The sequence below is a fragment of the Camelus dromedarius genome, chromosome 3, assembly GCF_036321535.1.
Source record: "Camelus dromedarius isolate mCamDro1 chromosome 3, mCamDro1.pat, whole genome shotgun sequence".
In the NCBI taxonomy this organism is placed as follows: domain Eukaryota; kingdom Metazoa; phylum Chordata; class Mammalia; order Artiodactyla; family Camelidae; genus Camelus; species Camelus dromedarius.
In genome coordinates, this window is record NC_087438.1 from 21,826,716 (window position 1) to 21,842,054 (window position 15,339).

At 38.9% G+C, this 15,339-nt stretch overlaps 1 protein-coding gene across 3 annotated transcripts in view; it reads left to right on the plus strand.

Annotated features, from left to right (window-relative positions):
* Nucleotides 1-15,339, plus strand: part of CDH6 (cadherin 6) — a 120,823-nt gene that overhangs the window by 76,786 nt on the left and 28,698 nt on the right. For all 3 annotated transcript variants that reach the window (XM_010977635.3, XM_010977636.3, XM_010977637.3), the window contains exon 3: nt 13,797-14,091. In XM_010977635.3, coding sequence (XP_010975937.3) covers nt 13,797-14,091 — 295 coding nt within the window. The remainder of the gene's footprint in view (nt 1-13,796; nt 14,092-15,339) is intronic.

Sequence of the window (15,339 nt, forward strand, 5' to 3'; positions counted from 1 at the left end):
ATCCACTAAGAGAAAACTCAAGTTTCCTTAGTGGAAACCAGAAAAACTAAAGACTACACAGTTGTCAGTGCAGAAACTAACAGGAAAGATAAAAAGAGAATATATAGCAAATAATATCATATCGTAAAGGTTGGTTCCTTTAAGACTCTTACAAATGAAAAGTTAGACATTATTTAGGGTCTCAAACAGAAAAAAGTTTGAAACAAAATGAGAAAAAGCCAGAGTTGACCGAGAGGAAACATTTTTTTTCTTAAAATTCCTAAGAAGCTACATTGTGCAGACAATTCAGGTACTCAGTAAAGAGAAATCATTTCAAACCTGCGATTGCTGATTGCAATGATTCACAAAAAATCAACTATATAGAAAAATGGGATAATACAGGGAGAGAAAAATTCTATATAATGACTAATCTTTTTTACCAACTGTATATTCTTCTAATCAACATATTTTGAGTTCTGACAGGAAAAATAATTATTTCTGAAAAAGAATCTCATCTTAACTCTTTCTACTATGTATGTTATGAGTACAGTTCAGAAGAGAGACATAAAAGAAAGTTTTGCTCTACAACAGTTATGCAAAGGTTTAGCATACTTTCTTTTCTTCTCAGAAATTGTGAAGCATAAGAATCTGGTTCATTTACTTATTTAATCTGTAGCCCAAGGCTTTCTTTTTCAAATGAAGGTAAATATTTTCCAGGAAGCGAACTTCCCCTTCAAAAATCAAGTAAAGCAAATTTTACTTTTGCATTTTCTGTAAGTTTGAGATGATTTCCAAATAAAAGTTTTTTAAATTTTTTAAAAAGAAATCAATAAAGCAGAATGGATTATAAGAAATTACTTTCTTATTCTATTTGTATCTTGAGTGTCCTGTCCACCCTCCCAGTTATGTGTATTCTGTAAAAAAAAATAAGGGGGTGGGGGCAGCTGTTTGCCTTGTGTGAAAGCTATGATCTTGGTGATTACCAATCTACCTGCCGCTTAAAGGGGAATGTAGTTTTAAAATCAAATCAAGAAAATTAAGTGACTTGGGCAAACTTGAGTGGCTGTACTCTTTCAGTTTTATCTCCTTTTCAACAGTCTAGGCATCACTTACTTGAGTTTTAAAATGGTAATGCAACGGTCTGAATCTTTACTGCAATGCAAACCATCAAGTAACCACTAAAGAAGAGGAGGGTCCTGGATGGGGAGGGACAGAACAGAAAACACAGCACAAGGGAAATCGTCCCCTGGCAGGTGGAGAGGCGTCACAGATTGTTTTTTAGCCGAGTTTTATTGCAGAAAATCTGTAATGAGATAGGAGCAATGACAATATTTTTTCACATCTTACCAGTTTATGAAGTGCTCCTGCATGTAGAAGCATCCCTCGGGTGATCTGCACAAGCACTCTTCCAGCTGAGCGGCATTCAGGCCTTTGGGGAGTGAGGAGGCAGTCCCAGAGGGGCTAGGAGACTAGGAGACCACAGCACCATTGCCGGCAGAGTGCCAGAGCTGGGGCTGGAGTCCAGCTTTCATGACCTGGTTTATTTAGTCTAATACCCTTCCCTTATGTCACATTATTACCGTATTAAAGTAGTAGAGAGTATTTCAGGCATAGTGGGCAAATGAAACAGTAGCATGAAGGCTTAGGAGTTGAAACACTCAGGTTTATGGCACTAACATCACCATGAGAACAACTTTCCCTGGCGTGACCATCCGGACTGATTGTTTTCCAGTTAAAAAATAAATAAAATCTGTTCAAATTATTTAAGAAATTATAAACTGTTCCCATACAAGAAAAACCAAAACTAGTAAATGAACTCATAATCTTCTCTCCTGGAATTGCTCGCCATTATTTCCCTGGCTGTATGAGTGGGTTGCAGAACTCAATTAAATCATCCTTTATTGGGCATGTACAGGATGCTTGAGATTTATGGATTTGAATACTCTCCCTAAAGCAAACTACTTGTTTTATAAAGATACAGCTTTAACCTTTTAGATCCTAAGTAAGAGTCAACATAAGAATAGTATATCCAATATGTTTTTTACCTTTGAAGAAAAACACATTTGGGGAAAAGTCCATTAGTTAGTGAGGAATACAATTTTTTAAATTTCTGGTACTTGAATCATCATGTCTCAAATGTCTGCATTTATCTAGTAATATTTTCTTCCAAAGTGTATTTGTCAGAGAGAGAAGGAGAGAAAGAGAGAGGAGACAGGGGGAATGTGTGTGTGTGTGTGTGTGTGTGTGTGTGTGTGTGTGTTTCCTTAGATAGGACAATTGCTGAAGAGATTACACTGTAAGGCAAAAAGTAGGATTGTAACTGGTGAGTTACAATGCCTTACTAAATCAATTTTTGACTGGGTATCTGGCTCCCAGCTTGATTTACCACTGGCTTTTTGAAAATGAAAATGTTAGACTAAGCAAGAGCTGAGACTAATGTCTCAGTCTGCCAAAGACCTTGGACTTCCAGAGCCAAGCAAAAGATAGTAAACAATGCCTTTTTGGGGAAATAACTTCATGCAGTGAACAAACCAAAAAGCATTTGTTTAATTGATAAATCCCAAATGAACAGTAACATCTATTACAGTTTGTATCATTTGTGCCAATAGAATTTACAAATAACTTAGCCTGGGGTCTAATATAATAAATATAATGAATCCAGAAACATTTATGATCTTGGCAGAGAGTACTCTTTGGTAGTATGCTCTGATGTGAATGAACAGACTTTGGGGTCAGGCAGAACTTGGTAACCTCCCTGGCTCTGCTGTTAACTTTGTATAAGTTGCTTAACCTCCCTGATCGCAGTTTCTCTGAAGAAAAAAAAAATGGAGAAAATAAAGCTAATCTCCCGGAGTCATTATGAGAATTAACTGATGTAACACACTCTTACATTACCTAGCCTATAGTAAGTGCTCACCAAGTGTTAATTTTCTTCCTTTTTCACTGAAATTCTTGAAGGACCACATGCAGTTTAAGCTCACCTTGAATTCCAAAGATAAAGAACTACTGTCTTAGTTTCCTGTTGCTGCTGTAAAGAATCATCACAAACTTAATGGCTTAAAATAGTACAAATTTATTGTCTTACAGCTTTGGAGGGCAAAAGTCTGAATTGGGTTTCACTGGGCTAAAATCTAGGCATCTTTCTGGAGGCTCTCAGGGAGGACCCATTCCCTTGTCTTTTTGAGCTTCTAGAGGCTGCCTGCATCCCTTGGTTCATGGTCCCTTCCTCCATCTTCAAAGCCAACAGTGTAGCATCTTAAAATCTCTCTCTCCTACACACACACGCACACATCTCAGTCTCTGACCTTGGCTCCGTTGTCACAATTCCCTCTCTGACTCCAACTCTCCCCTACTTCTTTCCCTTATAAGGACCCTGGTGATTATATTGGACTCACCTAGATAATCCAGGCTACTCTCCCTAATTCAAAATCTTTATCTCAATCACACCTGTAAAGTCTTTCTTGCCACGTAAGGTAACATAGTCACTGGTCCTGGAAATTAGGACATGAACATCTTTCGGAGAGCCATTATTCTGCCTAGCACAACTATCATAGTGCTGAAGTTTTGTTCATTTAATTGTTACTCTGGTACTTCTGACATTAAATGCAAGGTACTGAGTATAAAAGATAAATGTCAAGGGAATTAATAAATTTCCCAAGTTTAGATCTAAAATTCTTTCACTTTTAGCACTTTTCTCAAAAATGCTCCTTCATGTAACACAAGGTCTGTTTCAGTGGTTATTAAATCTAACAAAAGATAAAAGATTGAATTAAGTGGGGTCATGGAATCTCTGTAAATGCAGAACACTTTATGGTATTATTTAAACACATTTTTAAATTTACAAGGTACACAGTAAGAACAGGTATGAAAGGATAGAAATATAGATAGAAGATAGATAGATAGATAGACAGATAGATAGATAGAAGATTCGATCAGCAGTTCTCAAATGAGGCAATTTTGTCCCCCAGGGGACATTCAGCAATGTCTGGAGACATTTTTCGTGGTCACAACTTCAAAGGTGCTACAGGTATTTAGTGGGTAGGGCCAGGGATGCTGCTAAGCATGTCATAATGCATAGGACAGTTCTGCTACAAAGAGTTACCCAGCCCAACTGTCAGTAGTGCAGAGGTCAGAAAATCTGGTATTAGATAGATCCTTGTAACTCAACACTTAAAATATTATTTGGTACAGCATAAACCTCTAGTGACGTTCACAGAACTGAATGTAAACATCCAGAGAGAATACTTATGTTGTAATTAACAGAATAGACTGTGGTGTCAGACTGCCTGGGCTCAGATCCTGCTCCTGTTGGTTGTATGATGCTGAGAAGTTACCTAACTCTTACCTTGCCTCAGTTTCCTCATCAGTTAAGAGGTGATAGGAAGAGAGTTACATTGCCTAACAAATTGTATAATCTGTGTAACGAGTCCAGCACATTTCCTGACCCATAGTATGGGCTTAATAAATGTCTGTGTTACTATTTTCCCAAATCTCGGACAGACCCATTGCCAAATGATTGATCATATAAGAGACAGCTTTAAAGATAAACTATTTTCACGGGTATAAAAAATCAATCAAATTATTTATATTGTATAGAAGAATAGAGTTTTTTCTGGTCATAAGAGGCAACATGGTGAAAAAGAGCACAGGATATGGAGGCTGCCTGATCCTAGGTTTTGTCAAAGGAAAAGAGATTTTTCTGGAATCTTACAGAGCCCATTTAACATATCAAGAGATGGACCTAGCCAACTTGAATAAAACTCATGAATCCCACTTATAAATATAATTACCAAAACTTATTGGTGCCAGGCTCTGGTCATTCTACCTCCTCTAAGTTATCTTGTCGGTTTTTATAATTGGCTCTTCCTCCCACCAAAACTCAAGTGGTGAGGTATTCTTGAAACCAAGGGAGGGATTATTAAACACACAAACACACAACCCTGTGTGTATGTAAAGTTTCTACTGGCATGAGACAGTGTATCTGAAGTCCAGGGAAGGATAGCGGCAAGTTTGTGAGTAAAGGTGAAAACAGTGATTTTTGCTCCTTTCCCTTTGAGGCAAATCATGTGGTGAGGGAGAAGCCCCTTTTAGCTCCCAGGAGCCTTCCTGGGCTTCTCCAGAACAAGGAAAGTATGGAGGATCTAACTGATAACACCTACCAAGGACAAAGCAACCCTGTAGCTAGACCCACATTTGCCAAGGGCAATGGAGGAGTGACAGACATTAGCAGATACATGATGCAATCAGACAGGCAGGGTGGAGCTAGCCACCTTGGACCCTGGAGAGCCAAACATCGGGATTCCAGCTGCCAAAACCATAGATGCCCCCAGGGAAGGTAATGGATGAGAGCTATTGTCTAGAGCCCAGTGGACCAGAGGCAGTACAGGACTGCCCTTGGCTCCAAAAGCCCCCGAATTTCCCTCTGATTTGGGACAGGTGCGTCTCTCCTCTTCATACACCCAGATGTCATCTTGGGCTGAATCAGGGGCAAAGGGAGAAAGCAAAAACCAGAAATACTGGGATTTATTTAAAAGAGTTATCTAAAGAGACTGTATTATTGAATCAGGAAGACTTTATTGGACTGCACTAAATTATTGACTCAATATTCAACCTAATATCAAGTTCCTAATACTCAGTGGGATTAGAGCTTGAGGGATAAGCTAAAAAAAAAAAAAAAAAGGAAGCTGCAGCTTCCCATGCACATCTAAGTGCAGTGTGAAAAAATACGTGGCCCCGCACCTCAAGGGAAGGATGCTTCTATTTTAGCTGACGTTATGCTTTTATTACTCCAGGCACACACTCAAGGCCTCCTCTGATTTTCTCCCACACTGTGCCTTGACACCATGCCACACGCTCATACTGGTGGCTAAGCCTTTTTGCCCCTCTCAGTGATCTAACCTCCAAGAAGCCTTCCTAAACCATCAAAGGGCTAACAGGTTCTCTGACTTCACCTTGTCCAGCTTACAAGTTTCCTCTTTGTTGTTTTCCAGGGTTTTTTTACCTTCTTATTCCTAACTAATACTTCTTAAGAGTGCACAAGTGTCTGATTTCTGCTTTTATTTGGTTTCTTTTATATATGAGTCAGCATTTCCAAGCCTAATTTGCAAGTATGTAGAAGGCAGGTATGAGTTTTTTTTTAATTCATTGCCTTATCAGCTCTTCAGGCCAATAAGTGTTTTAAAATGGTTTTGGTTGACAGTTAAATTATATTTTAATAGAACAATGTTTCCACGAAATGGAGCATTTTCCATTCATTTTCCATCAGTTTCAGCAACTGGATGATACTTGAAGTATGGTTCAGTAAAACCTTAAAGCTTCTTCACTCTTAACAGATGAATTCTATCCCAGAATTTATAATGGCCAAGGCATTTAAGGTACTTAAAACTTGTCTACTCTTTTCAACAAATCCAATACAACTTGGCTTTATTATTGAGGTTTAATCATTTATTAAAGAACATTTTTTAGATCCAGGGTGATAACTTGAATTCCTCCCTCAGATTGCTCATATTAGACAATGCACTTCATGTTTGGTAGTAACTGCTAAATTATCTGGCAACTTTAGGAACTTATATTCTCGATATGTAGAGTTATCCTAAAATCAAGTAAGGAAGGGAATAGAGGACACTAAGATTTATGGATTACCTTCTGTGTTCCAAAAACCTTCATTGATTATTGATATTTTATCTAATTTTATCTTTACAATTCATTCTTTCTTTCTTTGTAATCAGTAATTACTGAAGATCTATAATGTACCAATATGTTGGGTGCTGAGGATGTAGAAGTGAGCCAGACAGGTTTGGTGCCTTTTTTCATGAAATTTGCAACCTAGCTGTTTGCTGAATGAAACATGAAGACAGGTGTGAAATTCTCAAAACAAAATTGAGAATGTAGTGATGGCTAAGTGGGGAATAAATTGGGAGTGTAGAGCGAGAAAATATAACTTAGACTAGCAGCCTAGGGAAGACTTCCCTGAGGAGATAAAGATTACAAAGATCTGACATATGAATCAGATTAACCAGGTGAAGATGTTCAAAAGGACTTTATGCCAAGGGGACCACATGCAAGGGGACCTAGATATAAAAGAGACTAATGTATCTTCAAGAAACTGCAATAAGGGAGGTACAGTAGAACAAGGGGTGTCAAGGAGAGAATGATAGCTGATGAGGCTAAAGAAAGGGGCTGAGACTGTGGTGGACTTTGGACACCTTGTTAAGGAGCGGGGATGGGGGCTTTATCCCAAGAGTAAAGAGGGAAAAAAAACAAAGGATTTAATTAGAAGACAGTGGCATCTTCAGAGTTGGTGGTGGTAGTGTTTAAGCTGGTCTAGTTACAGAAAGGAAACAGATGGAAAGGAGGCAAGACTGAGTGTGTGTTAGACTGTTACAATAGACCAAGGGGAAATGGTGGTGACTTGGACCAGGGTGGCACCAGTGGGAATGGTGACAAGTAGGAGGAGAGTCAAGACAGGTAAGAGGCAGAACTGGTAAGAGTTGGTGGCTTAATGAATGTGGAGATGGAGGCAGAAGGGAAGGTCTAGGATGACTCTGGTGGTCTTTACAGAAATGGGACATACAAGAGGAGGAATGGTTTGGGAGAGATGGTGATGAGGTCAGTTGGGAAGTACTGAATATAAGTTGTCCAAGAGACTTGCCTGGGAATCAGCTGTATCCTTGACTCTGGATCTTGAGAAAATGTCTGCCCTGGGGTTATATAGAGATTTGGACCTTAATGGCACATAGATGATAGTTGAATCTCTGAAAAAAGGTCGATAATCCCTTTTGGGGAGAGTATGTGAAATGAGGAGAGACAAGGACTTAAGACATAGATCTAAGGAATGAAAACAGACTCACAGACATAGAAAACAAACTTATAGTTACCAGAGGGGGAAGGGGGTAGGAAGGGATAAATTGGGAGTTCAAGATTTGCAGATACTAACTAATATATATAAAATAGATAAACAACAAGTTCCTATTGTATAGCACAGGGAACTATATTCAATGTCTTGTAGTAACTTATGGTGAAAAACAATATGAAAACGAATATGTGTGTGTTCATGTATGACTGAAGCATTCTGCTGTACACCAGAAATTGGCACAACATTGTAAACTGACTATACTTCAATATATATATATACACACACGCACGCACACAAAAAAAGACATAGGTCTAAGGAATATCAACGTTTAACAGACAAGAAGTGGAGGAATACCTGGCAAAGTTAATTCTGAGTTCTGTCTTATAGACGACAGCATGAAAACTAAGACAATTCAATTAATTTAGTTGATTAATAGGAGGGTCAGAATTCAGACCAAAATCCACCTTTAAAATCCACCCTCTGAATACTTCACGTTTATGATGCAAGAATAACTTATTGAAGCATATCTCTTGAGCTAGGCCTTCTGTTAAACATTTTATATATATTGTTTTATTAATTTTCAGAGCAACCTTCCTGTAAACTAAATATTGGTATTATTCTTATCATGTAGGTGAGGAAAATGAGACTTGGAGAAATTAACTAGGTTCCCTAAAAGTACACAACTACTGCATAGCATGAATTTATACCCATTTCTTTCCCTTGCCCAAGACCATGCTTTTAACATTATGATTGTGCTAATTAAGACAGTGGTTCTCAAACTTGAGCACTCATCGAATTACCTGGAGGGCTTCTTAAAACACAGATTGCTGGGCTGGGTAACACCCTTTGACTTTTGGAGGTAGGTGGGGCCTGAGAATTTGCATGTCTAACTAGTTCCAGCCACTGCCACAATACTATGCTGCCATCAGCGTTTAAATTTGTAAAATAACCTAGTTAACTCATACTAAATCACTAACATTCAAATATAGCATATTAAAATATATACTATAAAATTTTTTAAGATATTTTAATTTACCTAACCCTATGATCTCTAAAACAGAATCCACTTCCTAATCCCTGCCATGTACTTTAAGAAATTTATTCATGACATAAACTCTACCCAACAAGCTCTTCACAATTTTTACAACCTTAAACATATTTATTAGCATTATGTGTGCATGCATTATGCAGAGAGATGTATGTATATATATACATTCACATATACATACTGAATTCAGTTAAGCTTCAATTTGTCCTTCAATTTGATTGTAAGTTTATTTTCTTAATCTAAAACAATATTCAATCTATTTAGCACGCAAGTGTTCTCTCTGCTGTAACTCCAGTTTCTACACTTCAGTCCCAATCAGACAACATCTTTTCGCTGTTCTCTGTCGTATGACATCTCTGGTTAGAAATCATTACATGTCTTAAAGGGCCACATTACACTCTGTGAACATTAGGCCATAATCCAATTTTTCATTTCAGCAAAAAAATCACACGATTCCTTCCCCAAGCCCCTTTCAGGATGTTGTAGGTACTTCCAGCTGTGCCCTGAAGGTCAGCTTCTGTTTAGACTCTGCTTTCTGTTCCAGAGATGCATATACATAGAAGATGCGGTTTGCTTACTGACTCAGATAAGTGACTCAGTAACACATAGGTAATGGGAGGCAGGGGGGAGCATTAACTAGCTCCATAAACCACTAAAAACCTGCACAATTAGTGTTACACCTTTGAATTAGAGTCAAAATCAAGTTGGGAAGTAGCACATGTAACAGGTATAAAGATACTGGCACAGCTTTGGTGACGCCTGCCACGGGGCCATTCCTACAACCCCGAATCCCTGTATTTGTTTGTCAAGGTGCTGCATTTTAAAAAATTGTAATAAATCAACAGAAAAACAAGCAAAAACCAAGAGCTCCTTCTGCAACAAAATGCTACAGGTACAGTAGTTTAAAAAAAAAAAAAAAAAAAAAAAAGTCCTGCCAGCCCCAGATGCCTTTCTGAGGGAAGTGGATAATTTTTACTTGATGGCAAATCATTAAAAGTGAACCAGATGATTAAACTTAATGGAACAGCCACATTAAACTGAAATTAGTAAAAACATGCCTCAGGCAACCTACAACCTTTTATTTGTTGTTGTTTAACTTCTGCCTTTTACAGTAGCCATGATGAATGACATCACAAAAGGAAAAATCCAATTAAAATCTAAGAGCTCAATAAACCCGTGATGTCTGCTTGTCACCACCGCTTTTACTTGCCCTGATGTCTTACGTCTCCTCTTTTCCCCAGGAAGAGGGAAAAGAACTGGCCTCAGGGGAGTTCCATGGAAGGGGAGCGCACAACCTCCAAGGTTTCTGTCTATGCACTCCAACAGATGCAGACCCTGCACTTGGAGGGGGATGAGGTTAAATTGTTTTATGATCATACAAAGCCCAAGCGAAGAGATGCATTTTCCCACTAGTTTTCAAATATTGATAAATCAGAATTGGGATCTGCAGAGCAATCCCTGTTCACGCTCCTAGTTGGCGTCTCCGCTGCCCTTTTATATCCTCTCGGTGTTTGTTCTATAAGTCATCAAAATGGTCTCTCCTGACAGCTAAAAATAAGTTTCTGATTACTTTTACCTGAATAAATCTTGTGACCAGATGTGGTATTCACCCACTAAGTGTGCAACACTTCCATATTGAAAGTATGATGAAAGAGCCCGCCGAGGGGAGACTGTGATCTAGTGGAATGCAGAATATAATAAATCACAGGGGAAGACAGCAGTTGCCACCCAGTAGAAGAATGCTGGCTTTTGAGGACGGATTTTACCTTCGAGATATCATGTGTTTGTAAAACTGGGTTTTCAAAGTCCTCAAGACAAAGTTCTCAAAGTCAAAATACAAGCAAAAACCTGTCTTATGAACTAAGAGCTACTAATGGTAACTATCTTAAATTTGGAGGGTACTTTATAATTTATAAAACACGTGCTTTTATCACATTTATGTAGGAATTAATACAGTATTTGTATAGTCTCTGCGTTGTTTATGACAGCCTTGTCCTGTAGCTCTAGCATCCTCATTTGACTGATGAAGATCCTGGCACAAGGAGGTTAACTGACTCTCCTACCATCTTGTATTTGGTGAGTGAGAGGGAATGAGCACGGCCCACACTTGAGGCTCCTGGTGTGACGCCCCCTGCATGGCGCAGGGCTGCAGAAGGTGGCTGCCCTGGAGCCAGATCCGATGGGCAGTGACTGTGGTTTCATTACTCACCAGTTAATGAAATAGCTTTATCAGAGCGCTCTTCAGTCATTAGAATTTGACGATGGAGAGTTAAAATTTTCCCCAGTGGCTCTTTCTGTATAATCAGGGCTTCAGCGTTTTCTTAGCACATCACACCGCACAACCACGGAGCGCTCTTGTTTTACATTTCGTATTACATTTGTCTCACTTCTAAGCAATTTCCTCCCCGTTCCCATTTATCTTTTGTATTATTCCTGTCAGAATTGCTTTCAAGGCTACTAATTGTGTGAATAATACTCTCTTCCTTGAACTCTACGATTAACAAGCATTAGCTGTGTGGCACTGGACATAATTTATCTCTCGAAACGAGGAGGGTACGTGGAATAACCTATAAGCCCCTTCTTGCACTCAAGTTCTAATCTGACTCTCACACGAGCTGTGCGATTTGGGAGACGCCACATAAACTGGAGCCTCAGTTTTCTTGACTCTGCAATGATGGATTCAATTAGCTCATGTTTCCCAAAATGTGTTTCTTGGAAAACTGTTTTGAGGACTATCAATATGAATCACACCCAAAAAAGATTCATTACGTAAGAAAGTTCAGGAAAGCCAGAAGAAATAAAGTTCAGTAGTGTAGTTTCGGACTATAGGCACTCACAGCCTCTCCAGCCTTAATGGGCACTGGGTGACTCCAAGGAAGAGGCAGAATATGAAGTGTTTCCCAAACGTATTGGGCCACAGAGCCCTTTTTCCTCATCATTTTGTACAAATGATACTCCATGGGATACACTTTTAGAAAGGCTGGGTTAAATCATTTTTAAAATTCCCTTTTTCCCTGAGATTCGATTTTCAAATGGGTTTGTAGACACTACTCCGAACGTTCCATGCAGTATTGATCACGAGGACACAGAGTTGGTTTACCTGTTGCTGTTGTTGCCATGACGGTTGCAACGTGGCCCATATTCTGTTTAGAGTTGAAATGAGGTGGAGATTGTTACCAAGCTGAATTTGGGTCCACTCACCTGCCACGCAGCAAAGCCAATTGGTTGACACCGTGTTATAATGAAGGAAAATACAGTGTTTATTGCAGGCAGCAAGTGAGGAGAACAGGCAGCTCGTGCTCAAAAGATCCCAACTCCCCAGTGGCTTTCAGGGAAGTATTTTTAAAGGTAATATTTGGGATGAGGGTCCCAGCTCGTGGACCTCTTTCTGATTGGTTGGTGGTGAAGTTACAGGGTGATGCTTTGGGAACCTTAATCATCAAATTTCTGGTTCCAGTCTGGGGTCTATGGGCTTGTGGTAGCCTGTAGTCACCATCCTCCACCTTGTGTGGGGGTCTTAGTTTCTGCAGAACTCAAAAATATGCATCAGATTGTTATGTATATCCCTTCAGGAGGAACTAGTACTCTGTTTTATCACTGAACTATTTGCTTTTCCTTTGTTTCTGCATCCCCTCACTCCCATAATTAGTCGCTGCTTGAGTCTGCTCTTTAGAACTCAGGAAAGGCCTAGGGGACTAAAGCCTGTCTCTACCAACAAGGAACAGGGAACAGGAGGGGCTTTTGTACCCAGGAGGGCCCCGCAGGGTCCTGCTCGGTTTCAAGATTAGCAGCATTCCCACTAAAACTAACTTGTCTGTATGTAGCTGATACTTACAGCTGAAGTCTGCAAATAGTTCTCCTTGATAAAAGCACTTTTTGAAAAAGCTTGTGAAATAGGGTTAGATTATCTAAAGACCTATGAGATACTGCCTAAACTTTTGCTAAGGTGGGGAAAAGGAACTCAGGAAACAACAAGGGAGTCAACATATGGGAATAAAATTCAGGACAAGTAACATGGGCTACTTTTCCAAGTTAGGATTGTCCTCTTCACTTCGGTGCTATCTTCACATTCATTTAATCCAGCTCTTCACTGGCTGTTAATTTATCAGAGCCTCTGCTTGATTACCTTCAGGAGCAGGGAGCCCACCACATCATAAGGTAGACTATTCAGTCTTAGGCTGCCTGTACTTTTTAGAAGGTCCTTTGCTGTATTAAACTAAAATATACATTAAATGTTCTTATTCCAAGTGATCTTATAAGTTGCCTAGTTGGTGGGTTTCAAGATATTGTGCCTGGAAGCACTTCAGGTGTTTCTCAAACACCTCAAGTTGAATTTCATAATAAATAAATTTCACATATTCCTAGAAAACTGATTACAACTCCATCATATTAGAATCCAGGTGATTGACTAGCTTCCCTAAATTCACCAAGAAAGTGTAGAGGCAGAATGTACTCAAGTCCTTCTCATTCAAAAGCCAAAATCCTTTTCTCAATAGTATGTCTTCTCTGCTGTATCTGTGGACATAAAAGTGAGGTGGAGAGTGTATTAGTAGAATGTGAGAGCTGTCGTGAAAATAAGAAAATAGCGAAACTAGTTTCTTTTCAGCCAGGCTAATATGTCCTTGGGCATCTTGCTATTGCTCTGGACTTTAGTTTTCCATTCTTCAAAATAAGGATTACTAAATTTTATTCAAGCTCTGTTCCAGTTCTGGAAATTTCTGTAATTATAAGAAAACATGTTCATGAACGGACGGCATTTACTATTGAGGATTTAAGCAAACAGTAAAAGAAAAAAATTCTGCAACCCTTAGAAAGAATTGAATGAAAGTTAATGTAACATTGCATCATAAAGACAAACAGTTTAGGATCACGTGCTTGACTTTTATTTTCTTTAATTTTTTTTTTCTACACTAGTTACATTCAGACCAGGATAGAGGAGATGGATCACTTAAATATATCCTTTCAGGAGATGGAGCAGGAGATCTCTTCATTATCAATGAAAACACAGGGGATATACAAGCCACCAAGAGGCTGGACAGGGAAGAAAAACCTGTTTACATCCTTCGAGCTCAGGCTATAAACAGAAAAACAGGGAGACCCGTGGAGCCCGAGTCTGAATTCATCATCAAGATCCATGACATCAACGACAATGAGCCGATATTCACTGAGGAGGTTTACACGGCGACTGTGCCCGAGATGTCTGACGTCGGTGAGTGGGATGTGATTCAGCCGTTTCCTCTAGGGCATCAACTGAGTATTGAATCCTACGAGTGAAATTTACTGAGCTGAATAAACTTAGATGCTAAATTCTAAAAGAATTTCAAACAATCTATTTATGTCCTTTTTGAAATTGTCCCAGTGTTTCCTAACATTACTCTAGTCTTATCTTTTTGTTTTGTTTTGTTTTTTGTGGGGTTTTTTTTTGGGGGGGGTAATTAGATTCTTTTTTTTCTAATTGAGGTACTGGGTGTTGAAACCAGGACCTTGTGCATGCTAAGTGCACACTCTGCCACTGAGCTACACCATCTCCCTAGTCTTCTCATTTTTAAGAAAACAGCATCTCCTCTAGTGATTAGGGTATGAAATGTGGCAGGGTGAGAGGGGAAGGGAGGAAGAGAGAGACCGTCTCATCTACTTCCTCTCCCACTCTAAATCCCCACTTTATTTCTTGGACTGAAAGACAACAGCCCTCTCTATTTCTCTTAGCCCATAGTGATATCAAGTTCCAGGTAAGGATCTCCCCAACAGAAACCAAAAGCCTGAATTTACAGTCCAGGCTAAAGTGTAATTATATTTGAGAATGAAACTCAAAGAAAACTTTTTAAAATCCACAAACAGTATGCAGATGATGTCTAGGGGACATATTTTTTACTAAGTGGTGGAAATCAAGGGACTTTCATGACATTAATATGGTAAATTAATATTTTGTGCACAATCGTACTACCAATTTTAAAGTTAATGTGTGTGTATTTAATTTGCCTAGATGGGGAAAAGGTAAATAGAATTTAAATTAAGGGAAAAAATCCTACTGACATCACTGTTAGCCACATTAAAACACTTCATAGGAGACAGAAATTTTAAAGTACTTGTATAAAGGGTTATTTTAAGTTTCATTCAGTGTCAAATTCAAAAGGGCTAAATTGCATAATAAAAACATTTCTATAATTCTGTGAGTCAGCTGTCAGAGACATTTTCAGTTCACAGTTCTAAGACTTGGAAAATACATAATCCACAGGAATGATTATGAAACATCTACATTTTTCTCACGAAGATGCTGCGCATCTCATTACTTCAAGTCAGTTTGTTGTGTTAGAAGAATCACAAACCATCGCCCAAGTTAAGTGGAGAACTGGAGTTCTTTTCAAAGGAAGATTTGTTAGGAAAAATAGTTTTCCTCTGAGTGGTAAAGGAGGAGGAAGAGTGAATGAAGGATAGTCTTGTGATCAGCACCACGCAT